The following is a 27,953-nucleotide window of genomic DNA, read 5'->3' as shown; positions in this document are numbered from 1 at the left end:
ATTTTCAAGCAAGTGAAGATCAATATTCCACTCTTGGATGCCATACAACAAGTGCCTTCATATGCAAAATTTTTGAAGGACTTGTGCACAGTGAAGAGGAAGCTGAATGTGAAGAAGAAAGATTTTCTAACGGAGCAAGTTAGTGCATTGATATTGAGCGAGACTCCTCAGAAGTTTGGAGATACCGGCTCTCCCAACATTTCCATTATGATTGGTGAATCACGCATTGGGAGAGGTTTACTTGATTTGGGGAGTAGTGTGAACTTGCTACCATTCTCAGTATATAAGCAGTTGGGATTGGGTGAGCTGAAAAAGACTTCCATCATGCTACAGTTGGCTGACAGATCAGTTAAGGTACCGAGGGGTATTGTAGAGGACGTGTTGGTCCAGGTGAAAAAATTCTACTACCCAGTGGATTTTGTGGTTCTTGACATGCAGCAGCCAGTTTCCACTATTTACCAAGCTCCTGTCATCCTAGGAAGACCATTTCTAGCTACATCAAATGCTTTGATCAATTGCAGAAGTGGAGTTTTGAAGCTTACCTTTGGGAACATGGCACTTGAGTTGAACGTTTTCAACGCTTGCAAGATGCCAGCACATTTTGATGACACAAGTGATTTGAATGTTGTGGAGAGTTTGACACCAACAGATTTTATTTACTCAACTTCTCCCTTTTCTGATGATGATTATATTTTTCAGACACCTGAATTTTTACTTGATGAGAAAATTGATCATATCAATGAAGATGACTTTGATTTTTTTGATTATTTTGCAGATTCTTCTTTACCACTTGAAGTACAATTTGTGGGAGTAAGATGAAAACCCCAGTTTGAAGCTCTACCACCACCAGATATGCTTAAATCTTCAGAGGAAGAAGTTCCCCAGTTGGAGCTAAAACCACTTCCTCAAGATTTAAAGTATGTGTTTCTTGGTCCTGAAGAAGACACTTTTCCAGTGGTGATTTCCTCAAAGCTAAATCAGAAGGATGAACCCCAGTTGATTGAAGTATTAAGGAAGCATCGAGGCGCAATTGGTTGGACAATAGCCGACATCAAAGGCATTAATGCCGCTGTATATACCCACAGAATCCATCTTGAAGACGATGCTAGACCGGTTTGTGATGCTCAACGTAGGCTCAATCCTACCATGAAGGAAGTTGTGAAAGAGGAAGTGCTTAAGCTACTCGCAGTAGGTATCATTTACCCTATCTCAGACAGTAAATTGGTAAGTCCAACTCAAGTGATACTAAAAAAATCTAGTTTGACTGTCATAAAAAATGATAAAAATGAGTTGATTCCAACTAGAATGGTTACTGGCTGGAGAATGTGCATTGATTATAGAAAACTTAATTCAGCTAGTAGGAAGGATCATTTTCCTTTACCATTCTTGGATCAAATTTTGGAAAGAGTAGCTGATAATGCATATTATTGTTTCTTGGATGGCTACTCTGGTTATTATCAAATTGTTGTAGCGCCTGAGGATCAGGAGAAAACCACTTTCACCTATCCTTTTGGCACTTTTGCTTTTACTAGAATGCCTTTTGGTTTGTGTAATGCTCTAGCTACTTTTTAGAGATGCATGATGAGTATTAGAGATGCATGATGAGTATTTTTTCTGACATGATTGATGATATTTGTGAAATATTCATGGATGATTTCTCTGTTTTTGAAAAATCGTTTGAGAGTTGTTTGCATAATTTAGCATGTATTCTCCAGAGATGTGAGGAAAAAAATCTTTTACTTAATTGGGAGAAATGCCAATTTATGGTTACTCAGGGCATTGTATTGGGCATATTGTTTCTTCTGAGGGAATAAAGGTTGACAAGGCAAAGATTGAATTAATATCTAAACTTCCTATTCCTAGGACGGTTAGGGATATTCGTTCTTTTCTTGGTCATGCTGGCTTTTATAGGCGGTTTATTCAAGGGTTTAGTTCTATTGCAAAACCTTTGTGCACTCTTTTACAAAATGATATTGAATTTGTTTGGACTGATGAGTGCCAAAAATCTTTTGATACCCTTAAGAAATCGCTTAGCACTGCACCTATTGTGCAACCTCTGTAGTAGGACCTTCCGTTTGAGATTATGACAGATGCTAGTGACTAATAGGCCATTTATGATTTATTATGCTAGTAGAACCTTGAATGATGCCCAGAAAAATTATACCACTATTGAAAAAGAATTGCTTGCAGTGGTTTTTGCACTTGATAAATTTCGGACTTATATTCTTGGTTCTCCTGTTACTATTTTCACTTACCACTCTGCTCTTAAGTATTTGTTGGCTAAGAAAGATGCAAAACCACACTTGATTCGCTGGATTCTATTATTTCAAGAGTTCAACATCAACATTAAGGACAAGAAAGGAGTTGAAAACGTGGTAGCTAACCACCTCTCTAGATTGTCATCATCTCCTTCTCCAAATGTCAACCTTCCTCTTGATGATAGTTTCCCGGATGAGCAGCTGTTTGTGGTTGATAGAGCTCCCTGGTATTCTGACATAGTCAATTATCTGGTGACTGAGCGAATGCCTTCTGAATGGTCCACCCAAGATAAGCGTCGGTTTCTCTATGAGGTACGACACTTTTATTTTGATGATCCATATCTTTTTATATATTGTTCGGACCAATTGATTCGAAAATGCATTCCTGATGATGCGTTTTCTTCGGTTTTGAGATTTTGTCATATGGGTGCATGTGGTGGTCATTTTTCAGCAAAGAAAACAGTTTCAAAAATTTTGTAAAGCGGTTTTTACTGGCCTTCCATATTTAAAAATGCTTATAATTTTTGCAAGACTTGTGAGCCTTGTCAAAAATTGGGATCCATTAGCAAAAGAGACATGATGCCTCTTTCCCCTATTTTTACTTTAGAAATTTTTTATTGTTGGGGAATAGACTTCATGGGACCTTTTCCGGTTTCTTTTGGAAACACATACATTTTTTTAGCTGTGGATTATGTTTCAAAATGGGTGAAGGCCATTGCTTGCAAAACAAATGACCATCATGTTGTCCTGAAATTTTTGCAATCTTTGTGTGCTCATTTTGGCATGCCAAATGTTATTATAAGTGATGGGAGTTCTCATTTTTGCAATAAACCATTTTCTACACTTACGAAAAAATATGGCATCACACATAGAGTTTCTACCCCTTATCACCCTCAAACAAATGGGCAAGCTGAATTGGCAAACAGAGAGATAAAAATTATTTTAGAGAAAACCATTAAGCCTAATAGAAAAGATTGGTCAGTTAAACTTCTTGATGCTTTGTGGGCTTATAGGACAGCTTTTAAAACAAATCTAGAGATGTCTCCTTATCGATTAGTTTATGATAAAACTTGTCATTTACCTGTTGATATTCAGCATTGAGCTCTTTGGGCCATAAAACATGTTAACATGTCACTTGATGAAGTTTCAGGGTTAAGAAAATTGCAGATCAATGAATTGGATGAAGCTCGTCGGAATGCTTATGACAACGCTCAGCTTGCAAAGGAACGCATGAAAATTCTACATGATCAGAAAATTCATCCAAAGCATTTCACACTTGGCCAGGAAGTCCTTCTTTACAACTCTCGCTTGCACATTTTTCCTGGAAAGTTGCTCAGTCCAACGCCTTCTTTGAACTCCACATTCTTCCTCCTCAATACCTCTTTTTCCTGCCTGATGACTTCATCATTTGATGTTAACTTCTTGACCAATTCTTCCATTTCCACCATTCTTCCTTTCATGTTCACTAAGGAGGAATGCTTTTCGAATGTTGTGCATGAGCATCTAGTAGCTGGCATGCAGGAAAGCAAGCTATTGTTGTTAGACCAAAACACTTTGGATCCCACAAACAACACTAACTGTTAGAACATGTTTTGTAGTTGTCCACCATAACTGCTACCTAACGCCTATAGGAGGGAGAAGGAAAGGATGGGCCAGAGCCAGGTAGCCTCCGATACCCAAATTAGTTATCGTGGGAGCTTAATCTCTAAAACTGGAGAGGATGAGTCTTACCCATCAAAATACCCCCTCCCTTCATGTCACTAAACTGCCTTTATTCATGTTATGTTCCTTATAAAACTTGCCCATCATGGCCATTGTTCTCCTTGTCGAAACAGCAGGACATGACATTTAATGTGGCCAACCAATCCAGGTACTGGGGTCCGACCTTGTAGGAGGCCACTCTCGGTTGCATTTAATGCGCCTGATCCACTGGGTGATAGGATCCTAAGCAGTCCTGGTCCCATTAATGCGCCGAGACAAGAGATGGTTCAGACCACTAGCTAAGCTTCTTGGTGGTAGGCTTACCTAGGCCTTTCTCCCTATGTTTTTTCAGCTCATTCCCTTACGGCCCGTGGGGTCTGCCAGGCAGTGCAAGCCCAGCCTGGGCACAAACAAATCACCATTCCATAGTTGATGAGTTATAGTGGGATACAAACTAACTTTACTTGATTTTTTTATTACAAATAATTAACTCCATAATATTATAAGTAATAATAAAAATATTTGTACAAAAATCCTAGAAAGTGTTGTTTGCCCAAAATTACAAACCTTACTTGCTTTTGAATAATTTGTTCCATGATATATTTAGTCATGTGGAGAGAACAATTTGTATGCTATAGTTAATTTTGAAGCTGCTAGTTTATACATAAAAAGTTATACCCTTTTACCTATCAAAAAAGTTTATCCATAAAAAGTTTGAGGGAACAATTTGTATGTCAAATTTTACAGCTAGTTTATCTATAGAATTTAAAATTTGAAGGAAAATCTTTAAGTGTTTGGGTTCACTCTCAAAAGAGGGGATCTCAATGACACTACAAGTTCGTCCATAATAAGTTAAATTCTATTACTATCTATAAATGTTGAACTCAAAATATTAATGTGATCAAAATATCTTTTCTTACAGTAAGTATACAAGTATCATTACATATATAAGGCTTCCTATATTGAGTGGCGGTAGTTTGAGATCAAGATGAGCGTGTAAGATTCACCACTAAAGTCCTAGACCCTATTTATTATTTCTTAATTCTAAAACAAACCATTGTTGAAAATAGTGGTAAAAGCCAGAAAGATACGATGTTTAGGAAGATGGAAATAGTTACTACATCTCAAACTTTGAATCTTAGAAATGCAAATGGTGAAATCCTTTTACTTCTGTAGTATATCTCAAGTTCAAAATAGTCTATTCCAGAAGTAATATTATTTCAGTCAAAATAATCACATGAATGAGTTGGTCGCATGGTTGTTAAATTGAAACAAATTTATTTTGCTAACTTGTCACCCAAGAAGTTGAAAAGATATTGTATCTTTTGGCATATAAAAGAAATGAGGGTCACCAAAGTGTAAGAATGGTGTTAATTGCACTCTTGAAAGAAACAAGGACACATGAAAGTTTAATGGCCTAAAGTTAAGACTTGATTTGAGTGTAAGATTAAGCCTTTTGTCCATGAAAGTTTCAAACCAAATCTTATAACTGTTTATACCTATCTTTTGTTGCTGAACCTGATTGCAAATGTTCATATTTCAACTTGTTTCAAAATGTCATTCATGTTGGTTCCCTTTTTCTTTCTAATAAAATTTTATTTGTCATGCATTCATATTACTTTTGTTAAAACGTGTTACACTCATGAGGCATGTACTGGAACCAAAAGTAATATGATTTATAAAAAGCTTTTATAGCTTGTGACATAGAAATTTGAAACATGACTAAAGAAAAGCACCTATGAGTTGTGATATAAAAGTTTGGGGGTATATCTCTAGAGAAAAGTTGTAGAAATTAATAAGTAAAATATTTTTTGCATTTAGGTTTTCTAATCTCAAGGTGTGTGTGGATTTGCACTCAAGGAAAGCAAATCAAACATATCATGAAAAGATACCACAAGGGATAAGGAGTGTATTGAGATAATGCATATAGATACAAGTAGACCTTTCTCCATGTAATGTTTTAATGAATATATCTTATTACTTTCATAGATGACTTTCATGGTATGAATATAATTGACTGCTACATGAGAAGTTTCAAGTCATTTACAATTCTTGAGGTACGTCTCATGTGGAGAAAAGACAGCTTGAGAGAAATGTGAAAATCATCATATTGGATTAAAAGGGTGAGTACCATGAAAAGTATTATAAGTCGGACTATAACTCTGAGCTATTTCCTTAAATTTTTTTAAAATGTATAGTAAAACTATTAAAAACAATGGTGTATATCGTAGACCGTATTCCTAGTAAGGTAGTCTTAAAAGACTCATTTTGAGTTGTAAACTAATATGATACCCGATATAAGGCATATAAATATATGGATAGTCAAATTAAAGTAAGACTTTACAACTCAAATGAAAAGAGTTGGATCCTATAACAGTTAATGGGTACATTATTGATTACTCAGTGAGATCCAAATGATATAGATTGTATTGTTTTAATCATAATTTGATTATTGAGGAAATTGAAAAAGTCGAATTGCTTAATGGCAAAATCAATGGGAGTATAAAAACTAAAGATGTGATTGTTGGGGAAGTACAATCCTGTATTTTTTAAAAAGCTTGTAATTCATTTACAAAAATAAGCAAATGATCATCCATCTCATAAGAGAAATACCGTTGAAGAATTGGCCATGAAAACACCAGAACAATTAAACTCATGCAATCTTCTTGATTTACTATTTAGTTAGACTATGTTGTGTGTTTTCAAAATTAGATGTTGACATTGAAACAAATAAATATCCACTTATGTTTTCACAAGTTACGAAATGAAGTGATTCTATAAAAGATCAATGCATAAAAGATTGATTGAAATCTATGAATCAACATAAAGTCTGTAATTTCGTCAGATTATTTAAAAGTGTAAAAAATTGAATGTAAATTGGTCTTAGAGACAACATCCTGACTTTAAAAGTGGTGTTGAATAATAGAAAGTTAGATTTATAATCAAAGGTTTCACTTAGAACTAAGCATTGATTAGTAAAAAATGGATTTTCTAATAAACCTAAACAAACTCATTCAAGATCCCTATACCATTATTAGCTCATTATGATTTAGAGTTACATCAAATAGATATGAAAACAATTATAGAGTAAAAATTTGGACTATGAGGTCCACAAGAAACATCCAAAAGGCTACTTAGAAAAGGTAAAAGTTTTTTAAAATTGCATCCAAAGTTTGATAATATGAACACCACCTTTGGGTTCAAAGAAAATAATTATTGTTAATGTAAATACCTGAAGGTTAGTGGAAATAGGTTTGTATTTATTGTCCTGTATGCAGATGACATTTTTGCCAATAGGAATCATGGTTTGTAATACAACATTAATGCTATGAGATGAAACTTATGAGTGAGACATCCTTTGTGATTAGATTTGATTTTTTCATACCAAGATGATGACTATTAAGATTGTTTCAGTGAAGTTACATACAGCTTTCTGAGAGGCTTTGTATGAGAAATTGTTAATAGATATATTGAAAAACAAAAAGTGACGTGCTTGGTAATTTTGTAGTATCCTGAATTGATTAGGTTGTTAAAGAGTTTATATATGTGTTAGTTATAAAGAGTTTAATGATTACTCAAACTTGTATGAGGCCAAACATCAGTTTTACAGTTGGCATCCTTAGTTTTTACCAAAGTAACTAAATGGTATTTAACCCATAAACTGTAAAAAAACAAAAAAATAAAAAACAAAAAACAAAAAATAAAACAAAAACAAAAAAATTGCTATATTATTTGATAGAAATTAAAAACTATATTGTTGCCTTTAGAATAGCCAATACTCTTAAGGTAACTGGATATTCAAATTCTATTTTTATGTGATTATTCTAATGATAGAAAACATAGTAATGATGTTTTGCTATCTAATAAAGGTATTTTATGGAAAAATATGAAGCAGATATGTTACTGCTTCATGTGTAATAGAGGCTGAGTTTTTAGTATATTTTAAGGCCACAGTATATGCTATATGATGTAGGAAATTTATATTAGAACTTAGAATTGTCGACTTTATAGCCAAGTCACTAAAAATGTATTGCAAGAACTCCTCATAGTATTTTCCTCCAATATAATGAGTATTTAATGAAATTTTAAATACTTAATTAAGTGTAAAGGAGATGATACATAAACAAATAATATCCATATAATATATCAATATTGCGTTCATAATTGTACTTCAAAAAACATGTTTAAAAGATGGATTTTATGCCTAAACCCATGACGTGAATATGCTAACAAGCTCATTAATATGCTAAGTACTTTCTTACTAGACATTAAGAGATATTTATTATGATTATTTTTGTGGTCTTGTATTTCCACTTTATATGTATATTGAATGTTGTGTATGAATGAGGACAATATGATATCTGAAATAAAAAAGAATTGGAACCCAAGGCATTACAGTATCAGCCTTAATTGTTCTTATTAAAGATCATGTTGAATTAAGTTACAAGTGTTATAACACATGGAATGAATTTGGTTGATTCTATAATAGAGGATCGACATTCACGTTAATAACTAATTTGACATTGATATTATGGAACTGATAATGTATTTTGGACTAATAAGGTTTTTCCAAAATTAAACATGCACATGGATAGCTTTCATGTCATAAACCCATAAGTGTTTTGAAAAAAAATGATTTGTGTATTTGGGGGGGGGGTAAAAATTTTAATTTTATAAGGCGTCTCACACACTATACTTCTATAGGTTTATATTAGCCTAATTAAATCAACTAGTTAATGAGTTATAGTACAACACAAATACCTCTAGATATAATGATAGTCGGGAAATCTAAGTATCAAGAGAGTTAAGAGGTTATTACTTACAATATAATTCTGCCTTTAGCCATCTGGTGACACTCAAAAATAAAGTTGTTGAGAGTAATCCTTCTCTTGTAATCACGTTGGCTCTTTGTCAAATTATCAAAAGAAGACATACGTTTTCAATCTTATGTTATTTTATTAGATTCATTATTATAAAACATAGATTGTCGAAGATCTGTTTTGGAAATTAAAGTTTCATTTTAAAACATTTAACACCACATTGATATTTGAAGGGAAGACGAGATGATTTAGCAACGTTTCTAGAGCATGTATTATAGATCTAAGTCCGTAGACATGACTCAAACACAACTAAAAGCTTTCCATTGGCAATATCTGATGTTTGTGCAAAGAGCATTTCTAGGCAATGGTCGTGAAAACACCATTCTTGCCTTAAGGTTACGGAGTTCAGCAAAACCTATATTCAAGCATAAGATACCGCTTTGACAAAGCCGCTTGACAGATGCAAACCTCTCGGCTTTCAGTATCTTGTCCTTGTATGGTACTTGTTGCCATGGGGTGCCCTGTACATTGCATTCATAACTTTTCAACAAATCCTACATTCCTAATCGAAATTCAACTAATTACATTCAATAACTCGGCAACAGATCCTACAGCTGCAGTTCCACCTCTTTCAAGCAGAGAAACAGCGAGCTCACATTCATGCCATCCTCTCAATCCACAGGCCAATTTCCTCAATGTCTCCAACTTCACTTCTTGAATCCATGCCGGAGCGAAACGCACCATTAAACCAACTAAACAAGAGAGATAAGCTTTCCAAGTGGCGGGATCACAGCCAAGTGATATGTTTCCCTCCAATACCCCAGCCAAAAAGTCCATATGGACGCCAACCGCGCGGGCCCTTCTAGAGAATGCACATGTTGTCAGTTTCGCCTCCACACCCCATATAATGGCCCCGGACAATATCAACAGATATGCCATGGCATACCCCTCTACTATACGGGGCACCGCACTCACATGAAGTTCCTGTTTCCTTGACGATATCAGCCATGTCGGAATGGTGTTTCTGAAGAGTTCTTGGACTAGCTGGACCCCACCTGTCACACATAGAAGGCTTGCACCGAGCGTTGCCACCTCCCTTGCCCTAACAGAGGCAATGGATAATGATGTTTGACTAGACTTCAAACGAGGGGAGTCCGAGCTTGCCCATCTGGAAGCTAAATTCCTTGCATACTCTGCTATGAGCCCTACAATAACGTCACTTACATAGTGGACATTGTGTATTGTTCGACAAGAGCGCAGGAACAGAAATCCAGGTGCAACAGAAGGACCACCACCACCCACAGAGATAGTGCTGCCCAACAGACCATTCACACTACTTTGGTTACTCAATGAAGAAGTTGATATGTTGAGCGATCCAAGGAATGAAGTGAAGCAACTTCTCAGGAGCTGGGCAACAGCTTCTTTGTTTTGCCTGAATATAGAGCGGGATGATGATACAACAATGAAATTATGCCAGCGTCGAATCTTTTGAGCCCATAGAGATCCAATTATGTGCATGCTAGGCCAAGGACAACCAGATGCACAGTGCTCCAAGGCCAGCCCAGCAACTGAATGGACGTACTCCAGACTCTTGTCGAGCTTAAAAGTAATGGTTAAACTGACAAGGGCCGCCATTGGTAGGGGAAGCATTATAGGTGAATTCCCTATAGCACAAGAAGAATTAGCAACTGAACTGCAGAAGTTTCAAGAAAAAATTTCTGCGTCCAATAGCCATCTGTAAGCTAGAATATTGGAGCTATTTATATGATAAAGCAGACAAATACAAATAAAGAGGCGGAATCTACCAGTATAACAGCTCGGAGCATCAACACCCACAGCAGCAAGTATTGCTTTTATTTCAGACTCCATTGACGGAAGGATTGCTGCTGGACTGGGCCAATCCTTTCCATTCATTGCAACTGGTTTCCATATGCCACGAGTAACTTCTGCAGAGAAGTAACTAACAATTGCAGCAAGTGATGCAGGCAGAAAATCGACTAGGTCTCTTAGGCCTGCAAACATTCAAGGGCCAGTAAGATAAATGCTGATGATGAGAAGGTGCAAAATACGTCCCTGAACTTTTAATTTCAATAGACACTCTCATCTGATATCTGCAGATAAAAGAACCAGAAAAAATGTTCCAAAACTTGAAAGAAGGATAAACAAGAAAAGGAAAACACACACAAACATTGAACCTCGGCTGACAAGTTAGCATTTGACCTGTAGTCAAATCCCGAGGTGAAAGTCTTCCATGGGCACAAGCAGTTAAAATTGCCTCAAGAACAAAAGGAATGGCTTCCAACACCTCCCAAGCAGGGAGCACAGGTCTCTGGTAAGCATCTTCTCCAGTACTTCCGGGAGACCCACATGCACTATTGCTAGTTGGTGTTGAAGAGTTACTGGATGAGGCAGCACTTTTTGTCATTTTCCAGTAAATCATACTTAAGATCTTATTAGCAACTTGGTGAACAGGATTTCCACTAGAGAGGCCAGCAAGTGTGGAGGCTATACAAGATTTGTTTTGACAATACCAGGCTCGTAATTTTGGATAAGAATCAATATATATAGGCTTTCCTGATGCTGGCTCAGACTGGTTTGGATTGCTGTATGTTTCAACCTGACAAGAGGCAATGCTGCGATTGCGTAATAACAGAAGATACTCCAAAGTGAGCTCACCTCGAACTGCTGCCCCCCGCTCCGAAATGCATTGCTCAAGAGGGGGCCTGTAGAATTTCCACAGACGAAGAAGATACAGAAATGCAAAAGAAAAAACCATGTAAATTGAGGGCTCATCATCCTTGCTTGATTTGTTACTTGATGCAGGTTTTAGTGACCCAAAGACCTCACAAAGTGGCATTAATGAAGCAGCAACTTCAGGGACCTGTAGAAACAGAAACATGTTGCATTAATTAGAATGTATATATCAACATGTCAGAGTCAAATACAAATGAAATTATGTGTAATGGACACAAGTATGTCTTCCAACAGTATTGCCATAGATGGTCGATAAATAGGGAAACCATCCAAAAACCAACTTCAGAGTATCTATCGACAAAAGTTCAAATCATGGTTCATTTTTAAGTCAGCCCTCAAGCCAACCCAAAAAGTAACTGTGTTGACCATATCCCTGTTCAACTAACCCACTTTTGCAATGCGATTTATGTTAAATATATAGTGGTCAGAATGAAAATCTTCTATATTTCTCAGAGTATCACTCAGAGGACATGATGTTAATTGAAAATTGTTGAGTATTGGCTAAGATGACGGGACCACATAAAACTCTTCAAATAGTCTGAAGTATTATGCATATAAGGAAAGAATCCCCCATGATTTTTGTAAAATTAATGTCATAACTTCCACAACGTGCAAAAGATTAGCAACATTGATACTCAAGTAACTTTACCCACTCTTTAAGGGATTGACTGTTCTTAACTGAAAGACCAAAAGATCAAGAAGAACCATGATCTTCAGGGTTAGCAATTGCAATCATGGAAGATTATGGTTTAGAGCTTCGTTAAAATAGAAAGCAGTAGGAAGGGGCTGAGGGGAAAAAGGTTGTAGGGAGACGGGGTGCAAAATTGTAAAAGACACTAACAGCATGATACTCTAAGCAACAGCAAAGAAGGTTATTATTACATTAATATGTCATCTAAGAAGTAAAAAGGAAGAGAGATAAGAAGCAAATGGTTGGCAGCTGCCTTCGCTGCCACTTATAAGAGGTCTTTCATATGGTACAAAGCATGATCAAAATGCAGATACAAAATGTTCAGCCAATTTTCCATCGTATTTTCTAAGCCAATACTTGGGACTTTTCACACAGCCAGGCCCTAAGCAAAGGAAAGGAAGTGGCTTCTAGATAAATGGTTAAATCAAAACAAATAGTCAAACCTTATGAATGCACCAAGAACTTAGGGATTGAGGAATCATCAAGATGACAGGAGCTGAGTATTTGCATAGCATGAAACCAAATAATTGATACTACCATTAACGACTATATGAGAATCTCATGGTGAACACAACAAGCATCAACACGATATTCTGAGTTATAAAAGACACATGATGGTATTTGCTAAGTTGATACGCTTCACAATGAAAGGAAGATACATTGCCAAGATTCCTAATCTGGCATTTCAAAAGGAAAATAGAAGGGTGACCAAGGCAACAGTGCCATTCAAAAGCAAATGATGATGAGGATGTGAGAGCTCAAGTGGGTGAATGCTTGAAACCAAGATAATACAGGCCACCAACTTCATGTCCCCCTACCAATCTTCTTCCTCATCTTGAGATCTTGAAAGAAACATAAAGAGGGGCAAAAACTCATTGAACATTGGAGATTTCCAGTATTCTTACTAATGGACAACATATAGAGGGAAAGCCAGGAGCATATAAAACAAACAACAAGGACATAGAATCAGAGCTAATGAACATATGACTGGTTTGTCTTATTCCTTATCTAATTGAGATATTGTGAAATCACCAAAGAGTGTTACTCAGTATGGCAATCATATTTGAATATGGAGGTGGGTTGGAGCTAGCTGAAGGTGAGGTAGCATCTTGACAAATGGTCTGATAAGCATACCCAGATGGTCTACAATGTAAATCCCAACAATAGTCTACTTACCGATTACTACAACCACAATGGGTGCACTCATGAGATTCACGACCTTGAGTGCGACGACCCCCACATGCACCTCTACCATCAAGAACTCCACGTCCGACAGGAGGAACACTGTCACTCCAATAAGAGACAACTAAAGTAGATCTCTCACCACTCTGATCAGAAGACAACTGAAGTCAAGACAACATGGCTCGTTGAAGCCAAGAGAATATATCAAGAAATGAGGGAAGCTATGGACTAACCAAAATTTGGGAACAAACAGACTCATATTCTAGCTTCAAGCCAATAAAGAACCAAACAACATTGAAGTCTTCACGTTGTTGTTGCATTCGTGAAACATCAGAAGTAATAGGCTAATACATTTAGAACTCTTTACATATACTCATCACTTGAGTATAGTATTCTTCAAGACCCAAAATGCCTTGTTCCAACCCAAAGAATTGCTTACACAACTCATAAATGCGGGTCATCTTCCCAACACTTGAATACATATGATTGAGATGCCCCCACACTGCTTGAATACTGTTGAGATGCATCAAACTAGAACAACTATTAGGCTCAATGCTAGACAACATCAAGGACAAGATTTGAGCATCTTTTTGTTCCCGTTGAGTAAATGTGGGACTAGTTTAGTCAAGTTTTTTATCAACCAAGTGGCTATGAAGACCCTTGCCCTTCAAAAACACTTCATTAGATTTTGACCAAAGCACATAGTTCTTTTCATTCAATTTTACCATGGTCATAGGCACATTAAAGCTTGATGTAAGAGACAACGAATCAAATTTAGTAGATATGGAGGCTGAAAAATACAACACAATCCAACACCCAAAGGTAGCAAACCAATACAAGATGTGAAATATGGATGAAAACTGAAGAACACAATCTGAAAAGTATAAACCGAGTTGAAGTTGTGAGAAATATGTGGAAAGTACACGAGAGACAGACTTGAATGACTGGATTTCAGCTTGTACCAGTGGAGTAACAGCAAATATCAGTGAAAATAACTAAATATCGGCTTTGAACCAGTCTGTATCGGTAGGAATTGGCTTGTATTGGCCCAAACCAGAATGTATCAGATCAAAACAAACCAATATCCAATCCAAACCAGAACTAACTAGATATGTACCGGTACGATGGCCTTGTACCGGATCCGGCTTGAAATCTAGATTTCATTAATCTTAAACGATTGTGGGTTACCTTATTCTCATTATCATCTCATCTAATGATTACAACTTTTCCAACTTCCAACACAAAATATAATGAAAAATTCAACTTTTTCAAATCCCAAAATAATAATAATAATATTAAAAAATAATATTCTAATAACATTTTATTTAACTTTCATCTCAACTCAACTCAACTCAACATCCAAACCAGCCCTTAGTTTAGTTGCTTCCACAACCAAAGGATCCAGGAAGTTGTGAGTTAACCAAAATTTCCACTGTAAAAGATCCAATTTTCTGAAGTAACCTCATTGAATTGTTACTAGGGAAACCAGATATAGCATTAATCGAAATCTCCAAATCTTCCCCAACCTGTTTCTGATCTTCATTATCAATTTGCACAGTCTCCCCATATTCATCCTGCTATAATTCAATCTCCACGAAATCCTCAAGTTACAAGAAATAAACTTTAGGATTCTTGCAAACATGAGATGGATTCCATTTTTCATCACAATGGTAACAAAGACCTTTCTTCCTCTTCTCATCCATCTGTGAAGAAAGCACCTTCTTAATTGGAACACTATTCTTCCATCCCCTAGTAACTTCAGTACTTGGTTCAAAAGACCTTCTCCATATTACTTCCAACTTGCCTCCAAGACTTTCTTGATGTCAACACATACTCTTCTTGGATTTTTGCCAATCCAAAAGCAGCACTAAGATTGATAGGATTGAGAATTCACACTGGCAAGCGAATCTCATCCTTTAATCCACTTAAAAAACAGTTGAGTTTGTACCTTTCTGAGAGCCCTTTCAACCTATTCGATAATACCTCAAATTGAGCCTTATAAGAGGATACAAACGAAGTTTGCTTCAAACGAGTCATGCCTCCATTGGGTCATCATAAGTTGTTGGCCCAAATCTAACTTGTAGACATTTCACAAATGACTCCCAACTCTTAAATTGACCCCCATCCAAGGCATCTTGATACCATATTAGGGCCTTACCCTCCATATGGTAAGAGGCTCATAAAAGTTTCTGATTAGGGGGAGTCTAATGAAACTCAAAGTACTGGGTGGCTTCGAAAATCCACCCAGTTGGATTATTTCCTTCAAAGTGAGGAAAATCCAACCGTACTCCTCTAGGCAAGATATTCCTCTCTTCATATACCCCTCTAGGCTCACTTATTCCTCCTCCAGCAAAATCACATTGTCTACTTTCTACTAGTGTTCGAAGCATATCATTTAACCCATCTAACCTTTCAGTGATGCCATGAATGGCCTGCTGATGAACTTCTAGTTGTTTGTAAGCCCCTTCATGTTGTAACTTCAAAGCTACTCCACACGTGACTTCAGCCTTCAGAGGATCAATCCTATCTAATACCAATTGTAAATGATGAACCACTCTACATACAAACTGCAGGACCAACAATCGAAATTCAAGACGAAATCAAGAAAATGATTCAAGAAACCCAAGAAAACTCCTAGGGGTTGGCACAAGTGGTTAAGGCCTTGGGCTTGAGGGTATGTGTTGGGAATTTAGACCTCCCAAATTCACTCCCCCTACGATCTACCATTTGCAGGCATGACAAGAAAAATAAAGAAATAATAACAACACAAGATATTTACGTGGAAACTCCTAAACAGGAGAAAAACCACCAAACCCAGGGAAGAAAATCCACTATGTGAAAAATTATTACAATCACACAATTTTTCTCCTCACCCCAAACACACCCACAAAGCTTTCCCCACTAGCAAAACTTTAACTCACACCTCTTTCCATTTTACAAAAACAGACAACAGAAGAATTTAACTAGAGTCAAAAGTTACTAGTTAAGTATTTAACTGGTGCACTTAAACTAAGGAACCCAAGCCTCCTTATATAGGCTTGCAAATCTGCTCCTCCTTCACTTCCCACCCGTATGGGACTTAATTAAAGGAGCAAAAAGTCAACAGTATGCTCCCCCCAGGTTTAAGGTTCAAATCCACTTGGGTGCAAACAATTTCTAAGGGTCATGAGACTGGGAGATTTTCCCCTTAAATTACCAAAGGTGCACTTGCGAGAAACTCCTTGCCGAGGGCTTTGCACCCCTGGGATTAGTCGGGACGCTATTCCTGGATACCCAATGCCAATAAAAAAGAAACCCAAGAACCAATCTTTATTCTTGGAAAGAGTTATCGAAGAAATCTCAACCTCCACTTTACAGAATTCTTCTAAGTGTTCAGATGATTTCCTTATAGAACTCTTCTTCCCTTTTATACCAAACGATCTACAAAGAAACTTATAAAACACAGCTACTCACAACATAAAACGCACGCTACATCAGATCTCCCTCTTCAACACACCGTTTCACTTACTCTAAAACACCACAATCAAAACATAAAACACAACACTATATCAAATTTTTTAACACAAAACGCACTGTTTCACTTATTTCCCCTAAACTCCCCATTTCATTTAATCCAAAACTCCCCGTTTAACCCTTCTCCCTTCCAGCCATTAAGTTCGTAAACACCATGACACTCCAACGGCGAGAAAGTCACCTGAAGATACAGAAGACGATGGTGAGCTCAAATCAAATAACCAATACCAGATACGATGCTGGAAAACACCGGAAACAATGTAAACCCGAGTGTTGCGCCAAAAAAGTCCGTTCCGGCCACACCCAACAGCACCACCACACCACCAACCACCACAAAAAGGGCTGGCAACCACAACTAGACCCTACCAACTGACAACTGACGACATAATGTCGTCAAACAACCACCACCCGAAAGCGACTCGATTTTCTTCTTTTCCTTTTTCTTTTCATATATGCAAACAAACAAGGGCAAAATCAAGTGGAATCAGCAACAATCTAGAAAGCACTCTTTGATACCATGTTGTAAAACATTGAGAGAACACAAACAAGAGGGAAAAGCATTTATTCAAACTTGTGTTTATTCATTACTGTTCCACTATATATACTAAACATATAATTAACAATTATACCCTCATGAGTTATACTTGTTACAATAATGCCTCTAATAATCATTAATGTGGCCAATATGTAAAGTACACCAAGGATATTGCCAACAAACTTTAAATCTATCCATAAACAGATTGATGTTTTAAATAATAAGTTTAACACCTATGGTTGCCATTAGATATCTCAAAATGTTGAAAAGCAATTAAAATTCCCAACGAGTAATACAAAACACCACCTCAACCAAGTTGATTGGCAACCCATAACCTTTGTATGAATAAGGAAAATCAAAATCCCTAGCTTTCTTTTAAGGCCTTTTTTGGATGTTGAGATGAAAAATATATGAATAGTAGTAAAATGGTTTGTGAATAGTAGTGAAATGGTTTGAGTTAAGATGTTTTATTAGGTTTTGAGAAAAGAGACAAAAAGTTGAATAAAAATATTATGAAGTTAAAATATTGTTAAAATATAATTTTTATTTTGAAAATTTTGAATTGTTTTTTGTGTTTTGTTTGGAAGTTTGAAAAATTTGTAATGATTAAGTAATGATTAGATAAAAAGGTTGAAGATTTGAAATTGAAAAATATTTGTATTTAAGTGATGTTTGAAAAGAAAATGAGATGAGATGAGATGAAATGAGATAGGTTGAGATAGGTATCCAAACAAGGCCTAAGACTTTTTCAATGTTATGACTAGCCAATAATAGCCAACTTGTTATGAACCAACATCATGGTTGCAAATTTTGAGAGGTACATAAGTCAAATTGAGTCTATAACAGCAACATCCTAAAAGGCATATGAAACTCTACATCCTAAGACGAGGAAAAAGAAATATAAAATTACTTACCACACCATGCAAAGAAAGAATATGAACAGTATCAATAGAGGAAGCTCCAAAAAGAAGAGCATTTAACATGGACATATAATCAACTAAGTGACTCCCTGGTCCAGTATGACTAGGAGGAATTGGAGGAGAAAGAAGCTTGACCACAAACCGCACCACATGTTCCTGCCAGAAAGGAAAATAAAAGTGATTTTCAAGAGCAGATACATAGTTATCCCTCCTCAAAAAATCGGAGGAGGGCAAGGGGATCAAATACCTTAGGTCCTAAACATGCACAAAAAAAAAATCTACAAATCAAGAAATGCGGACTTAATGGGAACTAAAATTAAAACCTAATGTCATTGGTCCTTGTGTTGAGCATTAAAAAAGAAAGAAGTACTAAAGACACCTACTGGATTTCAGGTAGGAACTGTGAATGTGGTATTTTAAATTTCCTAGAGTGTGGGATTGGCTTTGGGTGAGGGTGTGGCAAAGAGTTACGGTAGCCCTAAGCCAAGGATTTTTCATCCAGCACCCCTTGTGCTTTGGCCTACTTGAGATTACCTCCCTATGCAATTTATCTTTGTAGAAGAACCCTATTTTCCCTGCTTCAGTGAGGATGCAGTTCCTCCACTAGCTTTTCCATCCAAAAATGCATGCAGTCAATATATTTTTTAAAAAAGTTAAGAGTAGGGTCAGGCAACCACCAACTAGCTCGCCATTCGCCAGGGCTAGGGCCACCCAGGGCCAAATTGTGCCAACAATGGGGGTGGTGCCAGCATTCCTACTGATTGCCCCGTGTTATTCGTTAATGAGTTCACACCAAACTACCTGCAGTTTAGCAGAAAAAGAGGAAAACAACATGTTTATTCAGTTACTCATACTGCTCAATTGATTCCGAATAATACTTCATGGTTTGGTTATTGCTCCTTAATATCTATTGAGCCCCATTGTGGAAATATAGTTGCATGGTTGATTAGGCAATGCCAAAGTTGGTCAGACCTCTTAAACTCACAAAAGGTAGAGAGTCAGATGACCTCCTTGAATGAGAACCCAAATCCCCAAATTACAACAGTGAAGTTGGGACAGCCTCAACTATTTGACTTGGTACACTGTCTCAATACGCATTAACGTTTATTCGAAGCAAAGGAAAAATGAGTTATCTGAATGGAAGTATCAAAGAGCCCTCTTAGAGACCAATCCCACATATTACAAACAAACGGGAGGCAGAGAACTCCACAATTATGTCTTGGTTGGTGCACTCAATGCAACCAGAGATCAGTCGGGGATATTTATTCCATTGGACTGCAAATGAGATTTGGGAAGCATTAGCTCAAACTTACTCCGAAATGGGAAATGCAATGTAGGTTAAAGACTTGAAATGTTAAATTTAGGCACTTCCCATGGTGATTGGTTGGTTGACACCTACTTCCATAAACTTTGTGGTATGTGGCAGGAATTAGCAAACTTTCAAAAGTTTAAAGCTAAGAGTGCTCGGAATCTCGGATGCTGCAGATTTCTCAGAAATACGTCGAAGATGGGCATATTTATGAGTTCTTGGGAGGACTATGGTCTGAATATGATCATGAAGAGATAAAGGGAATGCACAACAAGAACCTTAATCATTAAAACTTTTCCAAACTTCCACACAAAATATAATAAACAACTCATCTTTTTCAATCTCAAAATAATATTAAAAAATTATATTCTAACAATATTTTATTCAACTTTCAAACTTTTATCTCATCTCATCTCATTTATGTAACCAAATGAGGCCTTAGTTGACTCTCCTAATGGAGAAAGGATTGTTGAACACACCTGGATGTTTACAATAAAGCATACAGCAAATGGGACAACAGAAAGATGAAAAGCCAGATTGGCCGCAAAGGGCTTCTCATAGACCTATGGCATTGACTATGAAGAGATATTCGCACCAATACTGTAAAAGCGCTAGGCGCACTTGAGTGCACAAACCGCTTGGAGCCTGGGCACAAAGCGCACGCTTGAGCAAAAGCACAATTTTTTTTAAAAATGATAAAATACAATAAAAAGGGTTTTAAGTATTATGCCATGTGACAACTAGTGATTGACTAATTATATAAGTTTTAAACATAAAAATTTATATATTTAATTTGATAGCCATAACCAAAATAAAGTATATAGTTGAATCAAAAATTCAAAATACATATAAAAGGCAATGCCAAACGCTACACCAAAAAAGTTGGGGTATACTAAAAAAGAAAAATTCTACTTATCATCCCCTACACCACACACCACCATGTGATTTGTCATTTTTGTTATTCTATTTAAACACACACATATTGATGTGTAAATGTGTATTTAAATAGAAGGAGAAAAATGGCAAATCACATGTTGGTGTGTGGTGTGGGTATGATAAGTAACATTTCTCTACTAAAAAATACTCCAATAGAATGCAATCCTAGATTATATAATCACCTGATTTATTTTATAATCCCATGTGCTATATAGTTATTCCTTTTGGTGCCTGGCTATAGAGTCATGTGCTTAAGTATTGACAGGAGCTTTTTTTTCATTAAAATGTAACACAGCACGTATTCTGTGCTTAAAGCTCACCACTAAAGTGTAAAATGCGCATTAAAATAGTGCTTTCTGAAATGCGTTTCACTTTTAGTAAAGCAAAGCACTTAGCTTTTGAAAACACTGGTTTGCAAAAGTGTCGAAGATAAACCCTGTTTAAGTTCTTATGTCATTGGCAGAAAATCTAGATTGGCCTCTACACCAATTGGGGTAGAGAGTGCATTCCTCCATGGAGACATTGAAGGGAAGCATACATGGAAATTCCCCCTGGTCTTGAATTGCCAGCTTCTGGTGGAAAAGTATGAAAGCCTAAGAATGCATTTTATGGCTCAAACAAATCTCCTAGGGCATGGTTTGAATGGCTTTCCCAAACTAAGCAGAGATTTAGTTACAAACAGTCAGGCTGACCATGCACTACTTATTAAGCAATCTCCACAAGGATAGGTAACTAATCTTATTGCATATGTGGATGAAATAGTGCTGACAATAAATTATGACGAGGAAATATAGAGACCAAAGTAATCCCTGGCACATGAATTTTAAATAAAAGTCCGGGGAAGTTTGAAGTACTTAGATCAAGGCATAACATCTTTATTTCTCAACAGAAAGGTATATTTGATCTCCTTAAGGAAACATGAATGCTGGGATGTAAAGCTGTTGACAATCCAGTTCAACAAAATGTCAAGTTTGGATATGATAGTAATGGTCCTCTGATGGAGGAATTGAGATATCAGCAACTGGTTGGCAGATTAATCAATTTATCACACACTTGACCAAACAATGTACATGCAGTGAGTGCATTAAGTCCATGTAATCAGTCACTGGATGAGACACAAGATCGAAGCTGTTCATGGGATTCTATGCTATTTAGAATCCTTACCTGGTAAATGGCTATTTGATCGACATGATCACTTGATGATAGGCGGCTAAATTGATATTGACTAGGCAGGTTTGATCACAAACCAACAGTCCAGCTTTGAATATTATCTATCTAAGGGAGGCAATTTGGTTACTTGGCAAAGTAAGAAACAGTCAGTTGTTGAGTTTAGAGCAATGGCCAATGGAAGATGCGAGATATAAAGGCTGAGAATATTATTGAAGGAATTGCGATATGACAATAAAGATTCAATCAGACTGTTATGTGATAATAAGACTGCCACTAATATTACTCATAAACCAGTCCAACGTGATCTGATGAAACATACTGAGATTGATACACAATTTATCAAGTGGAAATTGCATGAAGACGTGAGAAGCCTGGAGACCAACTTGCAAACATCTTGACAAAAGGTGTCGCAAGTAACTTCCACACAATCCTAAACAAGTTGAGCATGTGAGATATCTATGCCTCAGTTTGGAGAGGTGAATACATGGAATTTTCTTTTGAGTTGAGAACAAGTTTTCTTGTTTCTTGTACCCAAAAGGATAGGGACTCAGGTATGGGTTTAATTGTTTAGACCACTAACCAGATTAATGATTGATTTCTTTTCATTGCTTTTTAGAGATTGATAATGTACGAATCTATGTCAGGAAAATAAGAAAAGAGTAATCACGTCAGTAAATCATAGTCAGTTGCACAAGACTTCCATCCATTGAGCAAATTCTTCGCTTTCCCTCCAACCAATCGATGGTTTTTCTAAAAAGGAAAGGACTGAAAGGGTGCCCATTGTCATACCAAAGCACAATCCATACATTCAATCCACATCAAGGGACAATGCTACTTTAATAATAATAAAAAATAACTAACAAAGAAATATATAATTTGGTATAGAGAAACTTTCAGGCATAACTCTCGCCTCCATCATCGTAACACACTCATACTACATTTTGAAAAAGACTTTTAGTGCGAGGGTTTTCCAAGGTACTGTACATGAATAGGCTAGGCATCAGTAAGCTCAAGTAGAAGCAATTCAATGAAACACTAACTTTTTATATAAGTGCAGTTAATGAAACATACAAACAATTGAGTTAATGAAACACACAAACAATTGAGTAATGATACCCGCTACTTTTTTACAACACTCTTTACAACTCTGTTTTAAACTAAGGGCAGTCTTCTAAATATTGAAATTCAAATTAAAAAAAAAAAAAATAGGATTTTTTATGAAGTGTCACATTGGTTAGTTGTTTAAACTGTTGTAAAAAGGTTGAATGAATATCATTATTCTTTTGCAAAATCACTAGTGAAGCTACCTGAATGTTCCATCCACGAGAAAGTGATGCACCACATAGAATCTTTGCCGCTGCTGACTTCTCCTCCTCTGAACCATTTAATGCTATACTAAATAACTTCTCTATCTCTGCTAAACTTGGGGAGAGAAAATGGAGGGAAAATTATTCAATGCCAGGCTTAGTAGCATTCAAATTTAACAAACTAAACTTTTATCATACCTAGAAGCAGGATTCATGATAAGGTAATCTATTAGAGAGCCATTTAATGGCGCTCCTTCCATAAACATTAACCAAGGAGATTTGTCAAGTGATAATGAATCTGACAATGAGATTATTGACGCAGACACATAACCGGGCCAAATATATGCTGACGTGTCAATTAAATTTCTTGCAATGCAAGCTTCCACTATGAGGTGTCTCATGTCGCCTCCTACAAAGCGTAAACAATAAATTGCAAAAACATTACAGACAGCAATCGACAAAGTCACAATGCAGTAAGCAAGACTCATGTATATCTAATGTATGAATTCTGTATTGATTCATGTCATAATAAATACCAAGAATTTGAGATTAGAAATAAGTAATATACTTCCCCACACTACCTGCTTTTACAGAAGCATCAACAAGACTGCCTCCACGTATAATATCCCTTTGATTCTTGGCATTAGTAATGAAACTAGCTGCTTTTCTAGCTGCAGTATTAGCTGCATCAGTGACTGATACAGGAGGGCATAGGAGGCCAGAAAAGTGTCCAAGGATCTGAAGAGAGGAAATCAGTCCATCTTTCCTTGAAGCACAGCCCTTTCCATTCATTTTATGTCCATACCCAGACTCAACAGATCCAGTAAAAGTAGCTCCTGCAGTAGAAGAGTGACACAACTTTGCCTCATCCTCCAAAACATTAGCGATTGCCAAAGGGACAATAGACAAAAGGACACAAAGACGGGCCTCAAGACGTGGGATTGGACCTTCTAGAGGATCATGTTCCTATTACAAAGAATCAAAATGGTCAATATTAGATTAGCATATCTCATTTTTCATGTGAGAACTGTTAACATGGACCAATCTCAACTCGTTGTACAAGCCGAAGGGCTGAAAGCCAGAGTGCCAAGAAGGTCTCTTGCCAGCTTGCCTGGTTAAATGCTTGGAGTGTCTTAATTGTCTCTGCAGAAAGGTAAGATAATTGATTCCTTGAAATTATCAAAATAAGTATCTCCTTTAAATGTGATACATGCGCAAGCACATGCAGACACATTTAATGAAAATTGAGATGAAAAAGAGAACAGCATATGCTCTAAGAGAGGACAACCTGTAAGCACATCAACAGCAGATTTGATAGGGAGTTGTTTCCCATCCATTGCATTCTCCATGTAAATATCAAAAGGAGCCCAACAAGCAGACTGACCAAATTGAGAGTGGAAGCAAGACACTGGCTTACAAGACGCAATATCAAGAAGCAATCCAATAAGCTGGCTCCTGTTTAACTGGTACTGAAAGCCCATCGCTCTCTGGATGTTGGCAGATAATTTTGCCAATAATTGATTTGCTGAATTCAGATGTGGGGATACCAATTCACTAGCTTCAAGAAATTGGAGCCTCTGTAGGAGGCCATTGAAATTCACAGGCCTTTCAAGTAAAAGAAAATGAGATAAAGAGATGATATGTATCAGTTTTTCCATGAAGACGTGTCTGGCATAAAAAGTATATTTATGTTTGTGCATGAGCACAACAATACACATGAAAGTTTACCTGACCACTTAGAGAGTAGGATAGCATACATTGTTGCTTTGGGAGGGATTAGAGGTTTTTCCTTTCATACGCTTAGGGCTTCGGTTATTGTATTGGATGGGACTAGTCTAAACGACTTTAGTGCTGTTTTTCCAGCTTTTGTTTTGTAATTAGGAGTTTTCTCTTGTATACTTCCTGTGTACTTGGGCTATGCCTAATTATGTGGATTAATAAATTTTCTAACTTATCAACAAAATAGAGTAGGATAGCATCATACATATATGCAGTTAACCAAACATACAATTGAAAATGTATTTCATATGCCCCTAATTGCATATACAACTGCAAATAACATAGTCAAAGTGAAAGAGAAAAAATATCTTCTCCCTTCTGACTCCCCATCTCTTATTAAGTGTATGATAGAATAGCCACTGGCCTCTCTCTTGACTTGCTACTTTTTAGATAATGGTTAAATCTGTCAATCGTCTCTCCTCCATCCCGCCCCCAATACAGAAATTATGTTGTTAGATCCAATTCTTAGTAAGGATCATCATAGGAAAAGAAGCTTGCTTCAATTATCAAAGAATCTCCTCAAAGGAACATCCTTATGCTGAAGACAAGGGGATAAAAAAAAAAAAAAATTGATAAGTATCATGACAAGGGGATAAAAATTACCACCCTTATGGACAACAAAAATAAAGGAAAAACTCAAGAATCATCAAGGAGAGCATCATTTCAGTTTGAGTTCACACAAAATTGAAGTCATGCATTATTCATTAGCATTCAACCTGAGATAGGAAAATTTCAATGCCAAAAACTTGAAAAAGAGCATGGTCTACTGCAAGAGAAAAAACAATTCCTTCAAAGACAATATCCATCAATCAGTGGATTCAATCTAAATAATCCAAACTTTTGCAAGACATGTCCTAGACTGATCACAGACATATATGTTGAGAAATAAAAATTATTCCACCCTTAAGAGTGCAGCCTGGTGGTCAAAGGGCAGGCTTGGGATGGGTTCCAGGCCCAAGAGTCGAGACATCCTGAATTTGATTCCGCACTAGGAGCTCCCCTGGGTTTCCTATTACATGGTTCAGTAGGGTCATTTATCCGGGGTTTACTCTCTATGGTTGGGTTCAAAGAACCCTCACTTGGTGAGGTTACACATCATCAATAAAATGTTTATTCCACTCGAAATCATATCAGAGTTTGGCTAAGAATAGCAATATGATGATTAATAATATGCACTATCATGGCAACGTGCACTATCAATTATTTAGAAAAGAATGCATGGTTTACTTCTAATAACATCAAAGACAGCTCACAGGGAGGAATGGAAAACTCCCTACCAAAAACAAATTAAAGGAAACTACACAAACAATGGCTGGCATACATGTTCAAGTGAACAAGGCGGAGGATGACAATTGCTTTTCTGCTTTCTGTCAGTTTTCCCAAAACCTCTATGGCCATGAAAGAATTTGCAGTCCTCATCTTTTCGTGATGTTCATTTCCTTTGAAATTGCGGCTTCCTTTAAAATCTATGTCCATATCATGGTGGTCTGTGCTCCCAAGTGCTAAACTTGGTCCGTCTGTAGGTGTCATACGTAAACCCCAATCATCCAATGTGCTATCAATCAAACCAATAATCATACTGAAAAAGAACAACACAAATGCTTGTCCAAGCTCCAGAACACGAAGCCCATATAACTGAGATAGTTGAAGAGCAACATCAATGGATTTTGTCATCCTGAAAGATAGGAAAGAATGTATTAAAATATTTGTTGGTTCATATATTGTGATTGATGATTGCGGTGACTATTCCTGCAAAAATATCAAAGTCTATCCAAATCACAAAAAAAAAAACGTAAGTGCGGCTGTATGATTGCCCATTTTTTTCAACCACACAACCATACTGGCTTTTATCCATCTTTGAAACCCCTGCATTCACATCCTTTAAGGCTACAGCCGCCTATGCAAAGGAATTGACAATGACCTCCTCAGCAAATGCAAATATTACTATAGGTTTACTTGAATCGCTTTCAATGATTTACTGTAAAATCCAAATACGACAAGAAAGAAAATATGTTAATGTTACGAAGCAAGATCAGCTGATTAGCTAAAGCTCAGGACTGAACCAACAGAGTTTTGAGATAGCCTTCTGGAAATAAAAGAAATGTACCACAGGATATAAAATTTCTCCGTTCATAAAGATAAGGCCTTTAAAGCGAAAATAATTGTCAAACGGATACAGAAAACAGTCCAACATTGACCTGGAGTTCATGAAGTATCAACACTTCAAAAAGAAATCCAGAATAACTATCATTAAGGACTGTTGAGATAAAAAAGAAAAAAGAAACAAAATGGTTCCCATTATAATCTTATCAACGACATAGAGTATACAAATTTAAACAGTGATGAAATATCTAATATTAAGAAACTTACTTCTCTTTGCAGGCATCTGCCTTTTCTGGATTAAATGAAAATGCATATCGACTAAGAAGTTCAAGATAGAGTCTATACGCCTTTGGTTGAGACCGACGATGAGGAAGTACCCTGAAATCACAAACAAATAAATAGATGTTGAGCACGAAAGAAAGAAGAGGGGGAGGGAGGGAGTAGATGGAAAATGTGGAATGGAGGACCTAGAAGTGAGGAGGGAGAGAACATGAAGAGGGTAGAGGAGGCCAGAGGAAAGGGCAAGTTCCACGAACTTCCAAAGGGAGGAGTTGTTGTCGTCGAAACAGAGTTGAGAGACCAAAACATGGCCCAACTCCAGGCAGGGGAGCCCCACACCCAATGACCTAATGCACTTGGCCACCTCCATTACCCAGACCAGAGTGCTTTCATTTTGCTGCTGGCACCTCTTCAAGGTCTCCAAAACCACTTGCTCGAACCCACCCAAGTCGCACTCGCTACCCATTCTCTCTCTCGATTCGCTCTCTCGATTCTACGGCATCATCGCACAATGTGAACTGCTGCCCGCCTGAACCTTGCGCTTGCCTTTTGAATGGGTGCTAGGAAGTAGGAGTGAGTATATTATCCCCCAACAGCGGCGTCTACCCTCATACAAATACTTCCAGGTGCAGACGTATCGTTAAGCGCTGTTAGGTGAGTCATTCATCAATTCTCTCACCTAACCCCCCCCCCCCC

The 27,953-nt window shown here is 36.9% G+C and overlaps 1 protein-coding gene across 2 annotated transcripts; it reads right to left on the bottom strand.

Moving 5' to 3' along the window:
• Nucleotides 1–9,074: 9,074 nt before the first annotated feature.
• LOC122275619 (mediator of RNA polymerase II transcription subunit 33A-like) lies at nt 9,075–27,953 on the bottom strand. 2 transcript variants are annotated; one of them, XM_043084747.1, is made up of 12 exons: nt 27,446–27,952; nt 27,246–27,356; nt 26,197–26,550; nt 24,385–24,701; nt 24,148–24,239; nt 23,678–24,062; nt 23,295–23,505; nt 23,097–23,211; nt 18,369–18,530; nt 11,000–11,660; nt 10,585–10,791; nt 9,075–10,443 (listed from the first exon to the last, which is right to left on the bottom strand). In XM_043084747.1, exons 1-12 carry the CDS (start codon nt 27,721–27,723, stop codon nt 9,353–9,355), a joined length of 3,984 nt encoding a protein of 1,327 aa, XP_042940681.1. In that variant the 5' UTR covers nt 27,724–27,952; the 3' UTR covers nt 9,075–9,352. The 2 variants fall into 2 exon arrangements, with proteins under 2 accessions (XP_042940681.1, XP_042940683.1); XM_043084749.1 differs by lacking the exon at nt 18,369–18,530 and having other exon boundaries at nt 27,446–27,953.

The sequence above is a fragment of the Carya illinoinensis genome, chromosome 9 (assembly GCF_018687715.1).
Source record: "Carya illinoinensis cultivar Pawnee chromosome 9, C.illinoinensisPawnee_v1, whole genome shotgun sequence".
NCBI lineage: Eukaryota > Viridiplantae > Streptophyta > Magnoliopsida > Fagales > Juglandaceae > Carya > Carya illinoinensis.
Note: the sequence above shows the minus strand (reverse complement) of the source record. Positions and strands in the feature narration are given on the sequence as shown.